Source organism: Cyprinus carpio, chromosome B11 (assembly GCF_018340385.1).
Source record: "Cyprinus carpio isolate SPL01 chromosome B11, ASM1834038v1, whole genome shotgun sequence".
NCBI lineage: Eukaryota > Metazoa > Chordata > Actinopteri > Cypriniformes > Cyprinidae > Cyprinus > Cyprinus carpio.
The window spans coordinates 13685518-13705988 of NC_056607.1; the positions used below are offsets into that span (position 1 = coordinate 13685518).

Consider the following 20471-nt stretch of genomic DNA (forward strand, 5'->3'; position numbering starts at 1 on the left):
ACAGAAATGCAGCAAGGTCAGAATACTATCCCAAAATGCATAGTGAAATGCAAAAACTTAATGTAACATTGTGAGAATGGTTATGATTTCTTTTTGCACAAAATTGAATTAGATTTTCCAAATAACTATATTTGCAAAAAGCAAGCAATAAGTACAACATGAAACATAGGTCATGTGACAACTCTGTTGCATAATTTTGCCAAAAGTTAATACCTCTAAATGCCAAATTGGATGCTTAAATCACCATATTAATTTTTCGAGATGATAACTGGATACCATCGATTGGATTACACATTGCATAGATTATACTATATATAAATGCAGTCTAATGTGTGGAACTGTTCTCTTGGAATTGCTATTTGTTTCAAAAGCTGTATTTGCTTCCTATGCATTCTAGAATTGTGAAATTGCTTAATTGTGGTTTGATAAATTACAGCTATCCAGCAAGTAAAAGTATAGGCTTTGATCTCTAACCATACTGAAGACAGGAGATCCAATAACCAGCTATTCTATAGATTGAAAGGATGCTGTAGTGCACTGCTGTTTAGATACTATTCAGAGCAAGGAAAATACTGTAATAGTTGAGTTTTATTTAGTTTGCCCATTCCTCTGGTCTTTTTCATTCTTTCCCTCTCTGAGACTTTTCTATGGCTACATACTGTGTTTTTATTGTCTCTGGTCTCCCTCCATCCTCTCCTCCTCTCAAGAGGCCATGTGTCTTCTGTAGGCTTGCTGCTTTCATCATTTAGATTCTAGAAGTGAGCCATCACTTACCAATGCACCAGCGCGTCCACAGCAAATATAATTCAGTGATGGATTACAGTTGTTTTATACATTCAGTGCTGGCTCATTTACAGTTTCTTAGAGTCTCATATGTAAAGATGAAGAACTGTCAGGCAGAAGGGCGGAAGGAGGCCTCTGCCTTTATTTCTTATATTTTTCTCTTATTCTTTCTCTCTCTCTCTCTCTTTCGCCTCACCCAAACCCCTCACCGCACCTCTTTCCTGTGCACTGCCGTGTCTACAGATGTAAATTTGAATATGCAAATACAGCAGGGCAGGTGTGTGAGAGCAAGGACAGAATCAGGTCAACATGAGCGCCGATCTTGAGTCGAGCCTCAGATGCCCCTCGTATGCAAGTCAAATGGCTTGTAGAACAAGGCCTCGGGAGGTCACTATGTCTGACATGTGTCTGAATCTCAAACACCCACTCGACTCACAAAATAACACCCTAAAGACTCTAGTGCTCACAAATGGCCTGAAGTCTGGAATTCTCCTGCTGAATTCTTAGTTACAAAGGCTGGTTATGTTCAGAATGGCATGCATAGTTTATAGTTTGCACAGTATGTTAATTTTTGTATGGATGGCCTAATACATTTGCCTAAATATGCAGTGTACATTCCGAGCACAATGAATGAAATACTGTTTGCCACACTATTGCATCTCCTTCAGTACTATGTGACTGAACTGAAGTAAAAATGTTTTTACACAAAAAATATATATAATTTTAAATTAATATTTTGTTAAAATAGGAATTCTATTCAAATTAAATAATTTAAGAATTAAATATGTGACATGACATGAGGTCATATGACAACAATGTAGTATACTATTTTAAATATATTTACTCTTCATTTTTGAGGCAGTGTACATTATATACTGCGCTGCAGTTCCATTCTGAATATAACCACTACATTTTGACCATAAAATAAGAAAAAAAAGCACATTTATTCGTATTGTGGATATGAAGTGGTACTTGTGTTATATTAATTATAGCACTAACACCAGTATAAGCCATAAAAGTAGAAGTAATGTTAAATATTACCACTTGTTTTGTCAATGAAAATAAGAGAGATGGTAATAAAATTACTTTAGCACTGAAGTATTGCTCATAATACTTACGACAGCCATAATCATTTAGTGCTTATTGAACATTGTGTAGTATGCATGAATGTTAAAAGGAATCCTGCACCATTGGACAGCTCGTTCAAACCTTTTAGAGTGCATTAGATGATTAGGTAAAGTACCTGAGAAAAGAAGCTCACTCATACAGATTTCTTGACTCGCTATACTACAGCGAAGACCACTCTTCCATGCAGAAGCTCTGATTTTTCCATTATGATTAATTTTCTTACACAAATCTATTGTGTTTTTGGAATATATGACAAATCATACAGACAGGTTTTTTTTTTTTTTTTTTTTTTTTTAGCTTTTATAGTGCTTTGTTTTGTCATTTGTGAAGCTTGATAGCCCATGATCTACTAGAGTCGCGTAAAGACTTTTCAAAACTCTCTTACTTTATTTCATAGAAAACAACAGCACAGAGTTTTAGAATGACATGAGTGTAAGTAAATAATGACAGAACTTCATTTCATTTTTGGGTGAACTTTTCCTTTTAGACAGTGTTATAAGCAAAACTGGAATAAGACAAAGTTGTGGTAAGCATATTACTGCCAAATACTAATTACTATTATTTCCTCTTTCAGATGGAGCTCCTGGTTTGCACAAGCTTGGACTGATATGCCTGCCACTTATTCTTACAGTGACTGTTGAACTGACGTGAATATCCTTGATTCAACCGCACACAAACACTCCTCCTCTCCAGTCAGCCCCACTTACACACACGCACATGCACACGCACGCACGCACACACACACACACACACACACACACACACACACACACACACACACACACACACACACACACACACACACACACACACACACACACACACACACACACAAGCCTTCTCCAGACCGTGAATAAACCTACCTTGCTTTTATCTGTGGGAGAACCTGAACCCCCAACAAGGGGTGCGCCACCCTTTTTTGTGAACACACACACGCAAAAAAAAGATCCAGATGGAGATGATAATATTGCTGATTAAAAAAATAAATAATAATAAGATGAAAATAATATGCTGAATATGAGAACAAGCACCTCCTTATTGTCTGCCCCTTCAACACTGACACTTTTTTTGTGTTAAACTTGCCTGTCAATCAACAGAAACCTGTCATTCGGAAAAGTAAAAAGGCGCCTGGTATTCACGATGAACAAAAATGCCATACACTGGAGGGTGAAGAAAAGACATTAAGGAATTGTGGGTCGCTGACAATGCTGACTGTCACTTCAACTCCACCTAGCCGTCCTCGAGTTGCCTCCTTTAGAATTACTGCACACTGGCACAAACCGGACTCAAACATGCCCCCTTTTTAAGGACCATGTTTTACGCCATTTGTGTTTTTTGATCACAGTATTTTTCCGTTTTGTTTTCTTGAATGGCTCTCGGCTGGAATGTAACAAAAAAGAGACAATACTAAACGTCCTGTGACATTTTATTGCGAAGAAATGGAATATCCTCTTTTTAAGTGTATTTTGTGTACATCCCTGTAAATAATGAAAAGTATATTACAGAGCAGAAAACAAAACAAAAACAAATTAATAGAGGTTTGCGGGGAAGATGCAAGGGGGATATAAAAGATAATGGCTTTATTGAGTGTGTCTGGTCATCCCCAACTGAAATCCAACCCAGGCTTTTAGAAAAAGGTGAAATCAGTGGCCTTTCTACGATCTGATTTCACGTGTTCAGTATCTATGACATCCGTGTGACTGTTTTCAACCGCAGAGGAAAGACGACAGCTTTTCTCGGGGCTTGCTGGTGCATGTGACGTTCGGAGATGATTTCCCCTACTCATCTGTTTGTCGCCTACCTGTCCTTAAGTTTTTGTCGCATATTCAGTGACCTGCATCGTGTACAGTCCTTCTCTCTAATCTAACAGTTACTGCTAGGATCATGTTAGCCACCATTACGGCCCCTCCATCCCCCAAAGGAAGCTCAAGTGTAAACAGGGTTGTTGCATTTGTTTCATATCACCTGTATTAAAAATGGAGATGATCAACTTAAAATGACTGCAGTGTGATTGTCCTTTTGATATTCGGGAGCAAAATACATGCACTAGCAACTGTTTTCTGATACTGTGTGGTGATATACTGAAATAATAATTATCATTATAAGTGAGGTCTATGATCAGTTTGACTCTGCTTTAGTGAATTGTGAATATCTCAAATACTGTGTTTCTCTGTTATGTCAGGTTCAGGTTTAGTTGCAGTGGAGGGATATGTTTGTGCATTTCAGCAGGTGCATTGTGGATGACAGGACCCATATATCAGGAAGGTACCCAGGATACACTCCAGCACTTTTATATTAACCTAAATACAGTAACTAATGAATTTTGTTGGCCCACATTTTAAATTTACCTCTGTGCATCTTGGGAGCCCATATTCTCAAAAATAAACAAATATTATAGTGAGGTCCAAAAGTCTGTAACCACACTGAAACTTAAACTTGGATATAAACATTATTATTCATCATTTGTCATGAAAAAAAAAAAAAATGTATCAATTAAGTCTCAGACTGTGGGATCTCACTGTATGTGATTCCACAATGGAAGATGGAGTGACAGGATGTAACACAAGCAACACTACATGTTCTTGCCCTATAGGGAAGTACCTACTTTCAGTTGATTATCGTCACTATTATTACCACAATTTGTGATTAAAGTTGCTTACAGACTGTTCATATTCTTTATACCCTGTTTAGCACACTAGCAAACAGTTATATCAGTCTGGCTTATGTTTTTTTTTTTATGCAGTTGCTGTATAACATGCAATGATACATAATCTTGATTGCCTTTATAAAACAAAATATTTTCCCCTACCTACAGTAATGCCTCATGGGACAGGAGTCATTAGATAAAAATATTTCATCTATGAATGCGGCCTCAGCCTTTGATGGCCTTGTTTACGTTTGTCCTCTGCCACCCTGGCTCTCTCTGGATGTCCTCATGCAAAGTAATCTCTTTTCTTTCTTTCTTTTTTTTTTTTTTACATGCACATGAACTGCAATTTAAGCTTTTCTAGACACACCATGTATTAAAGGATTAGGTCTAAAGCCTAGGTGGGAGTTGTGGTTTTATGGGCTTAATAAAATCAGGAAGATAGGCCCCTTGCAAATTCAGGTCTTACTTCCCAAACTCAAAGGAAAAATGATGAACAATTAATTTGATGGTCTTCAGAAATTTGTCGCTCTTTCCTTGGTTAAAAAATAAATAAATAATAAATAAATAAAGATTAATGAATATGTTAGTTACACTAATGTAAAGTGTACTGTTTTAATAATTTTTTGCATGAATACTCATTCTCATGCTGTGCGAAAGTTAAATCAATGTTTAAACATCCATCACAAACATTTAAAGGTGTTTTCAGATTTCACTCTTAATGTCTCATTTAATGACTTTAATAATAAAGTGTGCTTGCAGATTTAACCAGTGATCAGTAACCAGAAGTGTAGAAAACCTAATTATATAAGTGCCAAAAGAGCCTGTTATCTTATCAGAAGGCAATAGCGGTGATTTACTTTGTTTGGATCCCTTGGAAAATTAAATTTCCAGGAATCCAATACGGGGCTTGACGTAGTTGCATTAGCTGTGCTGTAGAAAGCAAAGAAAGTAGCTCTCATGAGTGTCAAGTGATTTTGGCATAGATCATCTTCAGCAAAGCTAAAGTCCATCTGGATTAGTCTGGTCTGTCACTAACTTGTTATTTTGACATTCACCACGAGTTTCAGTCTATTATTAATTTCACAATTCTTTTTCCACAGCATGTTGCCAAATCCATTGTTTCTCCAGATCCAGAACTTTTCATTTGACACATGATAGGAGGGGCAGAGTGGTAGCAGATCTTTGCGACATACGTCAATTATTCAGGAGTAAGCATGCTTGCTGGTTTAGGTTTCCTTAGTTCAGCTACAAGACAGCTATCACATAGCAAAACAATGTCTGTGTCAAAAAAGGACACCATTCAGTGTTTCACGTGTTTATGGCTATTCTGGTCAATTTCTCTGATGGTAGGTCGATCATATTACAGTAGGTACCATTACAGGTTATGATACCTTACATTTAAAACAGTGTTCTTTTTTAAGGGTATGCAAATAATGCCTTTGGCAAATGCAAAGCTGAATTACATAATCTCTTAAAGCCTTGCTAATCAGCAACACTGTTGTCATGTGTTCATGGGAAAGAACTTTGATCCTTGGCATTTGCTGTGCAAACAGCAGCATCCTGGTCATATAGTCTTATGTTTGTAATTAAAATAGTCTATCAGCCATCTCCACCTCTTAAGTAAATTACATTCACCATTCTCACCAATTATGTTTGTAATAGCCAGGGTATTTTAGCTGTTTTCATAATCAAATAGACATATCATCCATTAAAACAAGATAATCTGGCATAAACACGTAGTCATCACTCCATTGCCAATGTAATTTACATGTCTTGTTTTGTTTCATTGGGTTGCACTTTCTCTCCACTGGAGAAATGTCATCTTTACATATTACAATATGTAAGCTAACTTGCTAAAATTGTTAGTTATATATAGTCAATAAAATGTTAGTTCTTTGAGGAAACTAAAGGGTTAGATAAACCTCTGAAGCTCTGGTGTAGTGTGTTTTCATAGCGATCACCTGCACCAGGTGGAATGATACTGGTCCCCGCCCTCTGAGAACACAGGATGCAAATGCTCTTGTTGTACATATCAGGTTTTTAGTCATTCTGTGGGAGGAGAGACAGCTGACAGTGTGCTTCTGCTTGCAGATACTAAACTACAACCTGAACTGGCTGGAATACGCTAGGGAAGAAGCTTCAAATAAAATCCAATGTCCAGTGGACCACCATAGATTTCACTACAGAGATGCCAATTGCAGAATTGCTTGGAGTGCACTTTGACATGCAGCTCCTGGGCAAACTGACTCTATCCGTGGCCACCATGCTATTTGTCTCCTTGGTTTTTAGATTCTACAACTCCAGGGCACAAAACAGACGGAGAGGAAGGGAAAGAAGGGGTGTGCAAGTAACCCAAACAAGCTACAGCGCCTGCAGTACTGTGCAAGAACCACAGTGTGAAGCTGCAAAGGAGGAGTCTGACAGAGAAAATGATTTTCAAAAATCTTCAGTGAAACCCTTGCAAGGAATCCTTAAAAATGACAATTCTGCCTTGAAAAGGGGTCAGCCTGAAACTATGGACTTGGACAGTTGTGCAAAGGAGGAACCTGCAAATAAAAGCAATGCAATTGAGGATACAACTGAGGTGAAGAGTGGCAAACCAAAGTTGACCCTACAACTTCCTGGTGTGACCGAAAAAGGTCCAGGAAGTCCAAGTAGTCGCCGATCCCCAGTCCTAATGAAGAAGCTGGAAGGTGGCACGGGTGTTGGCAGGCAGCTGATACAAGACGTCGGTCACCAGGGCATGTTCTCAAGTTTTCAGTCAAAGGCAGAAATCAAAGTAGAGAATGCTGACCTTATCTTGGATGGGCCAGGGAATTGTAGAACGGGCGTCCATGGAAAGATCTATGAGTACTACGTAGAGTCCTCTTCTCATTTCATCTCAGATTTAAGCCCCACCCCATCTGTCAGGCCAGTTTATGGTCAAAACCAAAACAGCACTTTGTTTAAATCGCAATCATTGGATTTACCCAGTTTTAAGGACCGCTCCCGATCGCCAAGTCCACAGCCTTCTAGTTTCATAATGCGAGATCTCGAAATTGCTCCACGAATTGCTAATGAGCCTCCCTCAACATTCAAACCGACTGTGAGGTACAGCAGGCAAGTAGTCATCCGTCAGGACAGCTATCTTACTGCTGCCAGTGACTCAGAGCTTCCAATCCCCTTGCCTACACATAGGGCTTTAACATCTCGCAGCTGTTCTCCAGCACAACCCAATGACACCCCTTCAAGCTTATTAGACTCTGATATAGCAAACCTGGATGCACCGGAGGAACCACAAGTCGAAACTGTCGCCGGAGCAAAATTCTTACACTTTCCAGAGAACATAGGAAATGCAGAACTCGAGAGTCTAGCAGGGAAGCTCGATTTAGGCAACTGCTTGGAGGCTTTAACACTTGCTAAAAAACAAGGTCACACTGCCCTTCAGCAAGCTGCTCTCCGTGTCATGTCTGATAATTACCTTCAGGTCCTGAGAGACCCAGGCCTCTTTGGCAGGCTGAGAGCAGGGGAGCGTGATCACATCCAAACACAACGCATGAGAGGAAGGAAGTGGTTAGTGGTCGCAGATATGGATTCCCCGGATTGGAGTAGACATCTGTCACAGTCGACAGAATTAGGGTCTGAATCAGTTAAGTCATCCAGCGGTATTTATTACTACGATGATTATAAGGACACGTGGCAACTTTATACCCACATTCCCCAGGAAGTGTTATCTAAAGGTTGCGCCATGTGCACCATGGATAATTATCTATTTATCGCTGTGGGTTTCCAAGGCCTAGACCGTGAAGCAACCCCTTCGAAGAAAGTGTACTGTTACAACCCAATGACTTCCATTTGGAGTGAAATAAGCCCTATGAATGAGGCAAGGCCTCACTGCAAACTCGTGGCTCTGCAGGGCCATCTGTACGCCATTGGAGGCGAATGCCTATCAACGGTTGAGCGCTACGACCCCAGGACAAACCGGTGGACCTTTGTGGCACCTCTTCCTAATGAGACATTCGCCGTAGCTCACAAGGCCACAGCTTGCAACGGTGAACTGTTTGTTGCAGGGGGCACGTTGAGATACACCCTCTTGCGCTATAATCCCAAGACCAACACGTGGCGAGAGAGCATGATCATGGCCAGTAAAGACAAGACCACAGAAATGGTGGCTGTCAGGAACTTCTTGTACCGCTTTGACGTCAGTCCCCTGGGCATCAGCGTTTATCGCTTTCATGCAGTGGCCCGACTGTGGTACGAATGCTCTTCGATACGCCTCCCACATTGCACAGCCTTTCAGTGTGTGACTATGGACAATATTATCTACTGTGTGAGCCGTCAATTTACCTTGAGGTTCCTTGCAGATGAGGTATCTCCAAGCTTTGTTGCACAGGATTTGAAAGTGCTGTATCCGGCTAAAGGTATTTTGTTTCCATTCGTCCTTGTGCTTCCCGACAGGACCACTCAACAAACTTGTGTTTAAAAAAGGTCAGATCTTTCAAGTTGGAAGTTTTCTGATAAGAAAAAAAAAAAACACTCGGGACCATATTATGCACACGTTAAAGGAATGCACCTTTTTTTTTAATTATTGGCGATTGAAATAAAATATCAAGGCTATTACATGCAATTATCGTACAGCTAGATCACAAGTACCCAGCACTTACTAATAAATAAATCTGTTGTTGCAGTGAAGGCTATTTGTTTGTTTGGGCCTTCAAACCACTCTGATGTCTAAATCAACCTTTAAATCCTGGAAATGTCTTGTGCAAGTGCTTAAAATGCTTTAGTAAATATACCGCTTTTGAAACACTGTGTGGATAATGTTAACCAATCAATACTGTGTGTAGAATAAAGCCGAACTGCAATTGCGGAGCTGGCATCATAAACAACATGAATGGCTGCCATTAGTACAATTTATATAAGCTCTCTAATTATATTACTAGCTCTTTTTTCCCCCCTTTCTGCATATTTGCAGTTGTTTCTTTGCATATCACATGATTAATCTTATATGATACCGGTATATTTTTTTTAAATAAAATGTAAATCTATTTGTTGTATCATATTTTGTTGTAATGTATTTTTTCCTTGACATTTCAATAAATTGTCATCTTGTCACAAGAAGTGGATTTCTTTCAGGTCAATGGCTTTACTCGTGAAGCATCTTTAATTTCTTAAAGCATTTTATGTCAACACTGTGTGGTTCTTTGCAAAGACAGTTTAACATCACAAGCACTTTGGGGAGCCCAGAAGAAACGTTTATCTTTGTGTATTCCATTAAACAATATAGAGAGAACTAATGACTTAATGGGTAAGGAAGGAAGAATCTAATGCTTTGCCTTTTCATGCACTTTTTTCTGTCTCTATCTTCTGAAGAACAGGGAATAAAATTTTCTCATCTATTATAAGTGAGTCTTGGTTCTTGTGTTTGACTTCAATATATAATGAGTTCTGACAAAATGTGTGGTTGCAGCAAAAGGGGTTCGTGTGACCAGGATCTTAATTAAATTTAAATGCAATTATGCTGTCAAAAGCAAAGCGATCACATAATCAATTTATGTTAATGAAAGTATACAATCCAATCACCGTGACAATCGCGTATGCATATATGATCAAAGAAAGCAGGCATGCAGAGGAGTGTGTGCTGTGATGCAATTCCCTTTGACGTCTCATTGCTCTCTGTGTGTAACTCTAGCACCATCATGTGGGGGAGATCTCAAGTTCTGATGGAATCTCAACAGAACTAATTCAGTTACACATATGCAAAAAGACACATAGCTGGAACGTTCCACAGACTAGCAGAAGAACACAGTGGGATAAAACTTACACAGCAGGAGGAGTGTGAACAGATGGTTGGACGTAAAATATAGCATCCGATTCCTTGTAATTAAACACTTTGATTCAACATAATTAAACACTTAATGGGATGGGAGTTAGGAAAGTCCCCTTAGAGTATGTCGATGAATGACTCAGCTATCTGAACTAGCACTGTGGGTACGACAGAATCAAATTAATTGTTGATTCAATGCTATTTTAGTGAAATAATGAAGCATGTCATATCATGAGAAAGGGCTTTACAGGTTATTTTTTGGTTAACACAGTTGGGTTCTCTTTCACTCACTATAGTGTGCATTAGAAAAATAGACCTGCAAATACACACCAAAACCTGTAAAGCTCTTAAATACTGATGACCATTATTATTTCAGCGGGATTCAAAAGTTTGATTATCCAACTAAAGCACAAGCTGCTGTTTGGGTCATCTCAAATTATGCTGAAGAACATAATTTTTATACACACTTGTGGAGTTCATGCAGCTAGAGTACTGCTGTCAGTTCAGCTTTTCACTTTAATAAATTAAAGTGCTGATAATATAATGTAACTAATGCATTAAATACTAAAAGTATTTGAACTTTTAGACCACACTGCTCTGTATATCTTTTATTTATCTTTGTGCAAACACAGCAAAATGCTCCTGCTTCTTTGGTTTTAGGTAACATTAATCAATAAAACATGGTACTCCGAGCGCTCTGCCCAGGTTAGGGCCAGTCTGTGTGGTACTGGAGGGCTGAAGGTGGGGTAAGGGTCACAGCAGGCTGGCTGGATTACTGGACACCTGCCTGCAGGGTTTGTGTTTCAGTGCCAGGTCCTTGTTGCTGAGGTTGGCAGGGAGCTGACTGCTGGAGAAGCGCTTGGGCATGCTGACATGGTGAGAATAGCAGAAGGCACTGATGGGGTGCATAGGGTATGAAGCCCTATACTCACTTAGTGTGGGCACAACTGCCCGCTGTTGTTCCATGCGAGCCCGCCAAGAAGCCGCCAAGCCAAAATTAGTAGGGGGGCCTGTGTGTAAGAAACAAAGGGAGGCAGAGAGGGGAAAAAAAAGAGACACATCACAAAGAGAGACATGTTCAGACAGACTGTGTGTAGTTTCTGTGCCACTAACGTTGAAACAGTAATGACTCAACAAAAAGAGCAACAACGAATAAACCACAGACAGAACAGGGTTATTATCACTAGCAAAAACTATTTAAACATTTTTGTTCAACAAAATAAAGCTGTAATAAAATATAAATATTAGATTAGATATTAATATTATATCAATTGTTAAGTAGAGAAAGGGGTTTGAGCAATATATTAAGTAATGTTATCCATGTTATATTTAATCTACAACAAAATTGTGAACTTTCATAAATATATGTTTGGTCATTAACTTTTAAATGCATCATTATGCAAACACATGAAGAAAGTTCTTGGCATGAAAGACACGTGACTGCCTCTCCATTTCTCTCCAATACAGTAGGAAATGAAATTAAATGAAATGTGAAGGATGTTAACTGTGATAAGATGATTTACAGGGCAGCTTTAAGGATGACAGGATGCACATAACTAAGCGACAGAGTTCTGATGAAGTAATATGTCCCAAACCTTGCCTACTATTCTGCTACACACTAAAAAGTATGTACTTTTTCTTCAAAAAGAGAGTACTTACTTTTAGGGCATATAGTATAAGTAGGAAAATTGGGACACAGCATCAAAAAAAATTATCAGTCAAACATCACTACTTTTCTAATGAACTTTTATGAGAGCAGAGGTTGCTTTGAGTGAATCACCTTCGATTTTCCTCACACAAAGCTATGGTGTGAGTTACGAGAATCACTTTTAGGGTATCTCCATCTGTTTAAAACCTGAAAACAAATGAAGTCACATGGGTTTGGAACAACATGCATGTGAATTAATTTTGAGCGAACTATTCGTTTAAATTACCCACTGACAAATAACAGACATTGGTTTCTCATTCACATTTGCTACGGTTATTTTTGTCTATGCGCTAATAAAATAAAAGCCAGTGTGTTAATATAACTGATATCCATAACCATTTACAGGGATGTTCTCCAACATTAATTCAAAACGCAAACTGAACTGCATTAAAACCCATCTGGAGTCAAGGGAATGCTTAATACCTTGGATTGGGTGATCTGACCTCTCTGGGACCCTGGCCAGTTTGAAAGAGTTCCAGGAGTGCAGTGTGGGCAGAGAGGAGGAGGCCTGTCGCCCGTACGACTCATCATACTGTGACACCAGGCAGTGGGAGGAGGGGACGTCATGGTGAGAAAATAACTGCCTTAAGGGAAGACCCTGAATTAAACCCACAGACATGGCTTATCAGATCAGTGAAAGGCATTCACAATGCACAACTAAATATACATTGCTTATAATATAGAATGCTTAATATTTAAGATGAAAAATGAAACATACTTCAAGTGAATCTGTTATTTGACTGACTGTACATAATCATACTGCAGGGATGAATTTTGTAGGCAAAACCTGAGTTTTGTTCAAGTTTTGCACGTCCTGTTCTATCATCCTGAAATCACTAGGTTGTTTGAATGGATTTAAGAGCATGTAAGAATCAAACTTTTGTTGCTCACAGAGCTTATTTTCTGCAATAGTCCAAAGACCAATGGAAAACCCTTTAGGGTTTTTGTTTGGGGAACCACAAAAATGTAATCACTGCAGCACTCCATTACACAAAAGTCACCTAATAAAAAAATAAATATGTAGACAATACTGATTGTGTTAAAATTATTTTATAATTTTACTTGCATATTATCTTTTTTCCTTGCAGACATCTGTGAAATATGTATAAATGAAATATGTATAAGCATGCAAAGAATTGTCTCCCTCTACTATCAAAGTTTTTGGAACTTGGTTTGAAAGTCAAAATTCATTTTTATTTTAAACACTTGAAGAGATGGGTTACAAAACAAAAAAAGTATCACAATTACTATTTGTTTTACAATTATAGTTCAGAACTCCAAGAAGATGCAAAGGACTGTTATTTTGGAGTTTGGAGTTTGACATTTCATGTCTATGTACGCCTGTCGACTGGCATCAAAACCGAATGTTATTTGTGCACTGTTGTGTTGGTGATGTTTGGTAATGCATAAACTGATGAATTTGTCCCAAACCTCTGATCTGCGAAATGCCCTTTGGCACATGACAGCATCAGGCCTGTGTGGCATGTGGGGCATGTAGTCCATCCTATAGCTGCTGTTCGCCATCTCGCAGTCCCGAGTGAACTGTCTCACCACACACACATAAAAAGGGCAGAAACACTCAGCAAACAAATCCCATGCTCAGCAGAGCTTGCGGTCCCTTATTGATCGTAGATGTACTCTCTCAGGTCTGTTCCTGACTAGGGGACTACAGAACGACTTGCATCAATCCCATTTGTCTGCCTCCAGTCTGTGCTGACCAGGCTGATCAGCAGCGCTAATCACTTTTGCATGGATCTGAGCACTGTCAGAGGAACTGCACCCCTTTCAGGGTTTACACATTGCATACTGACAAGTGCTTAAGTAGTGTGTTAACTACTCAAAACAAGAGTGATTAGAGATTGGCTATAAATAATAATCACCAATATATGTTAGAAGCTAAAAACATTTTTTAATGCAATATTAAATTAAATCATCAATTTGAATTCAGTAATGCTGGATATAGAAACTAAATTCTTGGTCTTAGTATTTAACACAACTGCATATTATTATGAATTTTTTGAGCCAATAGGTTTTCATCAGATTCACCAAACCTTTTACAAGCAAATGAGAGGACCTGACAATGTGAATGCCAAATATGAGTATTTTCAATATATTTACTATTAATTAATTTAATAGTTAAGAAATGCTAAAGTTTTTAGCCCAATTCAGACAAATCCCATTGAACAATGTTTAAGCCCTACATTTTTGTTTCTCATTCAAGAAGCCTTTTCATTCAAATAACTATATCTTACAATATGAAAGAAAATCAACTTTCATTTCATGCTGACTTCAAAGTAGTATAGCCAAAGGCAAAAAAAAAAAAAAACTTAAGCAATGTTCCCAAGTCTGCAATATTGAATTTTATCTAAAAAAAATAATAATAATAAAATAAAAAAAAAAACAGTATAGCATAGTCATACTATTTCTGACTTATAATAAAATTATAGCAGGAACAGTAAACATTGCATAATGACATTTAGCTTCAGTTAGTATCAGTTTAGAATACTATTTCAAATGTATTCATTTTAAAAATACAGAAACACGAAATTAAGTAAACATTCTAAAAGCACTGGAGATGCCATAATAATTGTATATATCTTTACAGTAGTAACATTAAACACGATATTTTATTTTATGATGTGATTAATAACTATGATATTTACCATCTGAATCGAACCATGTCATGTCAACAAATGACAGTCTGCCAGCTATTTATTATTATGTAAATTTGTGTGCCACCTAGTGGTTTAAAGGGGAATAAAAGTCAAACCTCGTTTTATTCCACTGCTTCTTGAAATCAGCATTGATTAGTCTACATGTATTTATTGTAGACTTTATTATTAAACGAAACAAAAATATCCACAATACTATATATGTATATAACATTACAATAAGATAGCGTCTGTCGATGAGATGCATTTTATTATAAAATCAAACAATAATTGTGGAAGGAAAACAACTTTTTTTTACGTTTGTCGCATAATCACGAGAAAATTAAGTCGTTTTAAGAATAAAACATGTTTTATGTTGAAATCACGAGAAAATTAATTTGTGATAACGATAAAACAACTTTTGTTATGTCGAGATCACAAGTAAAAGTCGAGAAATTCACACAAACACAATTCTATCTATAAACTATGAATACAAAATTACAGTGATCTTGATAAAGCCACACATATACCTACATGTAATCTCTCCTCTGCCCAATTACCAATGAGAACTTTGTTGCTGTATTTACAAGGCTGACTCATCCTAAAGCAGCAGAGCCGTCGAAGTGATCGTCTAGAGTTCTGCTGCCATGGATACACCAAACTTTAGGGGCGAATTTCAAATTTACGTGAGCATGATCCCATACTTCCTACTCCCTTCGAAGGGCAGAGCTCTTTAAGTGAGATCTTTCAAGGGTGTGTGCAATACTGTCTTGTGTAAGCGTTTGGACCTCCCAGGCAGTGGGTCTGTTTGACCAAATGTTACCTTGACAACTCCGCGTCTGCGGCTAACTAACTAACTAAATAACTTACTAAACAAATAAATAAATACATATTATTCAAACGTTGTCTTATTGTGTCTAAATGAAAGTTTTGAGTATAGGTTTTGTAGTAGCAGAAACTGCTCAACATGCAAATAAAAAGATGTTTCTACCAGTTTCTCTGTAGCTGGCCAAGCCTTCTATTTGAGCAAAGTAAATACGTTAATAGTAAAATTTAAATAAATATTTAATCCTTCATAACATTGGTGCTATTTACATCTGGTACTGTATCTTAACTCTTGCATTACCAAGGCAATGACTGACACATTTGTGTTGCATTCCAAAGAGCTCTAGTGTTATCAGCCCAACGGTGTGGCCCTATGGTGGAAAAACAGATCAAGTCTTCTAAAGAGACATGCTCGCTATATATGATCAACTGTCTAAAGTTTTGGGTAAATACTATAGACATTCAGTTGAAGGACAGAAATTTCTCTGATTTCAGTGAATATGCCTTCATTTGTGTTCTGAAAATAAACAAAACTCATGGGTGAGTAAATGATGACATAAATTTCAAGTTTGGATGAACTGACCCAATGGCATGGCAGTGTAGGCAGGACACATAAAACTGATCATCCACATTTCCTAATATTGTTTTTGTTTGGTTTTATACAGGTGTCTGATGTTGATGCAGTCTGGGCACTAGTATCTTTTGGGTTGCTGACCCTGTGTCTTCTGCCATCATTGTTCAGAGCAGTACTGCAAAGAACAGTCCACAGAATATACCTCAACCATTTGCTTCTGGACTGCCATGTGCTACATTTGGATGAATGAATCGTTGAACTCTTCAGTCAACCGATTAAATACACCATGGCTTTATTCTGGAACGAATCAACTAACTGGCTGCTTCCAAAACTGCATATTCTCTTTATAAGTGCTTCTTTTGAATAGTAATTACATATTATTTATGTGTACTACTATAGACATACCACTGTTTCAACATACTGTTTTATTATTATTATTATTATTATTATTATGTATTTATTGACCACTATATAATAGCTAAGGAAGCGGGCATATTTGGATGCAACCACTGTATTTATGAGTGAATCACTGAAACATTTAGTAAGCCAATTTATTAAAAATATTGATTCAATCTGAAAAGAAACAACCATCTTTATGAGTGAATAACTGAATCACTTAGTTTATTAATTCCTTCAAAACACAGGCTGCGTCTGAAATCACATATTTAAGGTAAAAAACAGGGAGTAAAGAGTAGTATGTCTGAATTTACAGTTTAAGTCCCTTTAACGAGCCAATCTTGCTACATGCTCTAAATGCATTAGTACTCTTAACACATTATTTTCTGTGGTAATGAAAATAATATTTCTTAAGAGTTGATATGAAATTGCACTGAATGTTTACTGGACAAACAGATTAGTTAATTATAATATTGATTCTGCCCTTTGAGCTAATTTGACAGTCTTGACATGGAATCTGCTTAAATAGTCAATACTGCACTGGGGAAGTTAAATATTGATAACATCATTGAATACCATATAATTAATATATTATTTAACAATGCTTTCTACTGTGGAATGATTTTAAACATGAAAAGCAATGCTCCTATCATCGACTCAACTGTGGCATGAATTCCCTTCCTTTTAAGAATAGTACAGAAAATAAGCAATTAATGTAGTGTAATGTTTTTTTTTTTTTTTTTTTCATTTTTTTTTTTTTTTATTGCAACATATAAAGAATGGAAAAGATTCTATATGTTAAAAGGGGCTCAGGTCTTCAGGGAGTGTCAGTCTCAGAGACAGTGGATGTCTGAGAAGCAGTAGCTGGATCAGATCCATTGAGAAGCAGCAGCCATCTGATTTTCAAAGTCAGACTCAGAGACAGTGGGAGCTTCAGAGGTAGTGTCAGTCTCTGAGGTATGGTCAGTCTCTGAGGTAGTGTCAGTCTCAGAGGCAGAGGTAGGCTCCGATGCAGTGTCAGTCTTCGAGGCGGTGGAAGTTATGAGGCAGTGTTGTCTTTGAGGCAGTGCCAGTCTGAAATGTACTATCAGTTTGAAAGGCACTGTCAGTCTGAGATGCAGTGCCAGTCTATGAGGCAGTCTCAATTTGAGAGGCAGGCTCATTCTGAGGGGCAGTGTTAGTCTGACAGGCAGTGTCACCTTCAGTGGAATTGTCATTCTCAGACGCAGGGCCAGTTTCAGAGGGAGGTTCAGTTTGAGAGGCTGTGTGAGTGTTATAGGCAGTGAAAGTCTCAGAGGCAGTGTCAGTGTCAAGGGCAGTGTTATCTCTGAGGCAGTGTCAGTCTCAGGGACAATGTCAGTCTCATGCACAATGTCAGTCTCAGAGACAATGATACTCTCAGGGACAATGTCAGACTCAGGGACACTGACGGATTTAGGGACAATGTCAGTCAGAGAGACAATGACAGTCTCAGGGACAATTTCAGTCTCCGGTTCAATCTCAGTCTCAGAGACAGTGTTAGTCTGAGGGACGATGGGATTCTCAGGGACAGTCCCAGTCTCAGGCACAATGTCAGTCTCAGGGACAATAACAGTCTCAGGCACAATGTCAGTCTCAGGTTCAATGTCAGTCTCAGGGACGATAACAGTCTCAGAGACAGTGTTAGTCTCAGGGACAGTCCCAGTCTGAGGCACAATTTCAGTCTCAGGGACAATAACAGTCTCAGGCACAATGTCAGTCTCAGGTTCAATGTCAGTCTCAGGGACGATAACAGTCTCAGAGACAGTGTTAGTCTCAGGGTCAATGGGATTCTCAGGGACAGTCCCAGTCTCAGGCACAATTTCAGTCTTAGGGACAATAATAGTCTCAGGCACAATGTCAGTCTCAGAGACTGTGTCAGATGCAGAGGTAGTGGGAGTCTCAGATCCTGTGACAAAAGAAGAAGAGAGCACAAACTGTTATAGTACTGGATCTACTTTATTTTTGTCAGAATAATGGTTACTGTGATTAAAAATGTTCAAATTTGGTTGATTGTGCATCGTTATATACTTCTGTATGTAATCAATTAATTGAAGGGAACAAAACTTGATAATATGAGTGAAATCTATTTTTGTTCATTTTATCTGATATGGTCATCCTTAATATGTCCACTCTATTATGGAAAATAAGAAAACAAACATTTTTAGCAAAAAATACTAACTTTTTTTTTTTTTGGAATAGCTATAGTATAAAACGCAAGCAAAATGTATTTTATACAATTGTATATTAAACGGGAAAAAAGAACAAATTTATCACCAGATAAACATAAGACTTTTAAACTGTTGTTCATTTTTTTCTAACAGGGTAGACCTTTTTGGTCTCCTCATTCAGACTGATTTCCATAAATGGTTAAATTTATTTGCCTGAGCTTGATTTATAACCATTTTTTTTACAACTCCCATGATTACACCAAAATTATTTTAAAAACAGTGTTTTATTTTCTACTTTTTATTATACCCAAAAGGCACCAAACACCAAGAATGACTCATATGCTCAGATGGATGAATAATGCACTTACCTTCTGTGAAATGCCACTCCAGTTGACTCTTGGTTGTCTTTCTGGAGATTTGTTGTTGTTTGGTGTCCTCCTCTTTAACTGTATCTGGTGAATTATTTTTCACCCTAGTGGAGTACCACCACAGCATCAACAGACTGGCAGTGATCAGCATGGTTTTGTTTTTGGGAACCAGTTGAATTTTCTAAAATCTAGATAAATGCAATGTCTTGCAGACAGACTGCAGACTTGATATATTGGACCCTTGGGTCAAGAGTGCAATGAAGCAACGTGTATATTGCTGTAAAGCAGAGCGAATCTTGCAGTAGAGCAGAATGCAAACAAGCAGACTAGGTTTCGAAAGTGATCAAGCAGAATGATTATATGCAGATTCTGAACATTCTAATTTCGAACATGTGACGTCAGTCAGCGCCGGCGTGATTTATGGAAAGCACGTGATTGTGCTCGCACGTCCAAACAAGACGATAAAATGACACGATTTTCACTATTCAATCAATAAAATTGTTTCAATTTAAAAGCTACATGTCATTTCTCAGCATGGAGGTAAAACCATCGCTGTACTCGAAGCAGTTAAACCTACAGAGAAGAGAAAGACGCATTGACTCAATACACACACACACACTCTCTCTCTCGGTAGTACAGTACGAGCAGTGGCGGGTAATGACGGGCCCCCTGAGCTGCACAGTTATGAGACATATCCAAACACAGAGTTCGATCGTGTCTTGAAGGGAACCCATATAACTAAGTGAACTTGTGACTACCCTAATTAATTTAGACCAACTAACATCAGTAGTATCCTATCTGTTAATCTTAAATTAAATTGAACATTTATCTTTGCGCGCGTCTCTCTCCCACACACACACACACACAAACCTCTCCGAGAGGCAAGAGAGCACGACCCTACCACTTTTTGCAACATCTTGCAGCACGCACGGTCGGATGTACCTAAAAGAAAGAAGAAATTCTTGGGTCTGTGTTGAATAACAGACGGTCTATCGCTGGAACGTGTTATGGCGAGTGCTCGTTGCCGCTGCAGTTCTCTCTCGGCGCTCGTGCACTGGCGATCGAGCGCTTCGTTCTGGTAAAAACACAAAACAAAATGAAAATTCGTTTGAAGTATATCATATAGCCTATGGGCGAAGGACGAAGTGTTGACAAATGAAATAAAGGGAAAAAAGGGTGATAAATTAGCAGGTTGTACGGAAGTTCTAAGCGGCCATGCATTATAATTTTTTTTCTTTTTGTTTTCTCGTTATAACGACTTAATTTTCTCGTTATCTCGACATAACGAAGGTCGTTTTATCGTTATAATGAGTTAAATTTTCTCGTTATCTCGACATAACGAAGTTCGTTTTCTCGTTATAACGACTTATTTTTCTCGTTATCTCGACATAAC

The 20471-nt window shown here is 38.1% G+C and overlaps 4 protein-coding genes across 5 annotated transcripts in view; 2 read left to right on the plus strand and 2 right to left on the minus strand.

The window, feature by feature from the left end:
- Positions 1 to 3908, plus strand: part of LOC109069555 (immunoglobulin superfamily member 21-like) — a 191324-nt gene extending 187416 nt beyond the window's left edge. For both annotated transcript variants that reach the window (XM_042734023.1, XM_042734024.1), the window contains exon 10: positions 2486 to 3908. In XM_042734023.1, coding sequence (XP_042589957.1) covers positions 2486 to 2562 — 77 coding nt within the window. In that variant the 3' untranslated portion in view covers positions 2563 to 3908. The remainder of the gene's footprint in view (positions 1 to 2485) is intronic.
- Positions 3909 to 4281: 373 nt separating this feature from the next.
- Positions 4282 to 9575, plus strand: LOC109072071 (kelch domain-containing protein 7A-like). Its single transcript, XM_042734022.1, has one exon. It carries the CDS (start codon positions 6750 to 6752, stop codon positions 9021 to 9023), a length of 2274 nt encoding a protein of 757 aa, XP_042589956.1. The 5' UTR covers positions 4282 to 6749; the 3' UTR covers positions 9024 to 9575.
- A 73-nt stretch (positions 9576 to 9648) lies between these two features.
- LOC109072075 (uncharacterized protein C1orf158-like) lies at positions 9649 to 15388 on the minus strand. Its single transcript, XM_019088362.2, has 4 exons — positions 15261 to 15388; positions 13507 to 13617; positions 12499 to 12673; positions 9649 to 11377 (listed from the first exon to the last, which is right to left on the minus strand). The coding sequence occupies exons 1-4, from the start codon at positions 15324 to 15326 to the stop codon at positions 11121 to 11123; spliced, it is 609 nt and encodes a 202-aa protein (XP_018943907.2). The 5' UTR covers positions 15327 to 15388; the 3' UTR covers positions 9649 to 11120.
- Positions 14378 to 20153, minus strand: LOC122138902 (protein app1-like). The gene is made up of 2 exons (XM_042734025.1): positions 19079 to 20153; positions 14378 to 18448 (listed from the first exon to the last, which is right to left on the minus strand). Exons 1-2 carry the CDS (start codon positions 19227 to 19229, stop codon positions 17391 to 17393), a joined length of 1209 nt encoding a protein of 402 aa, XP_042589959.1. The 5' UTR covers positions 19230 to 20153; the 3' UTR covers positions 14378 to 17390.
- Between the last annotated feature and the right edge of the window lie 318 nt (positions 20154 to 20471).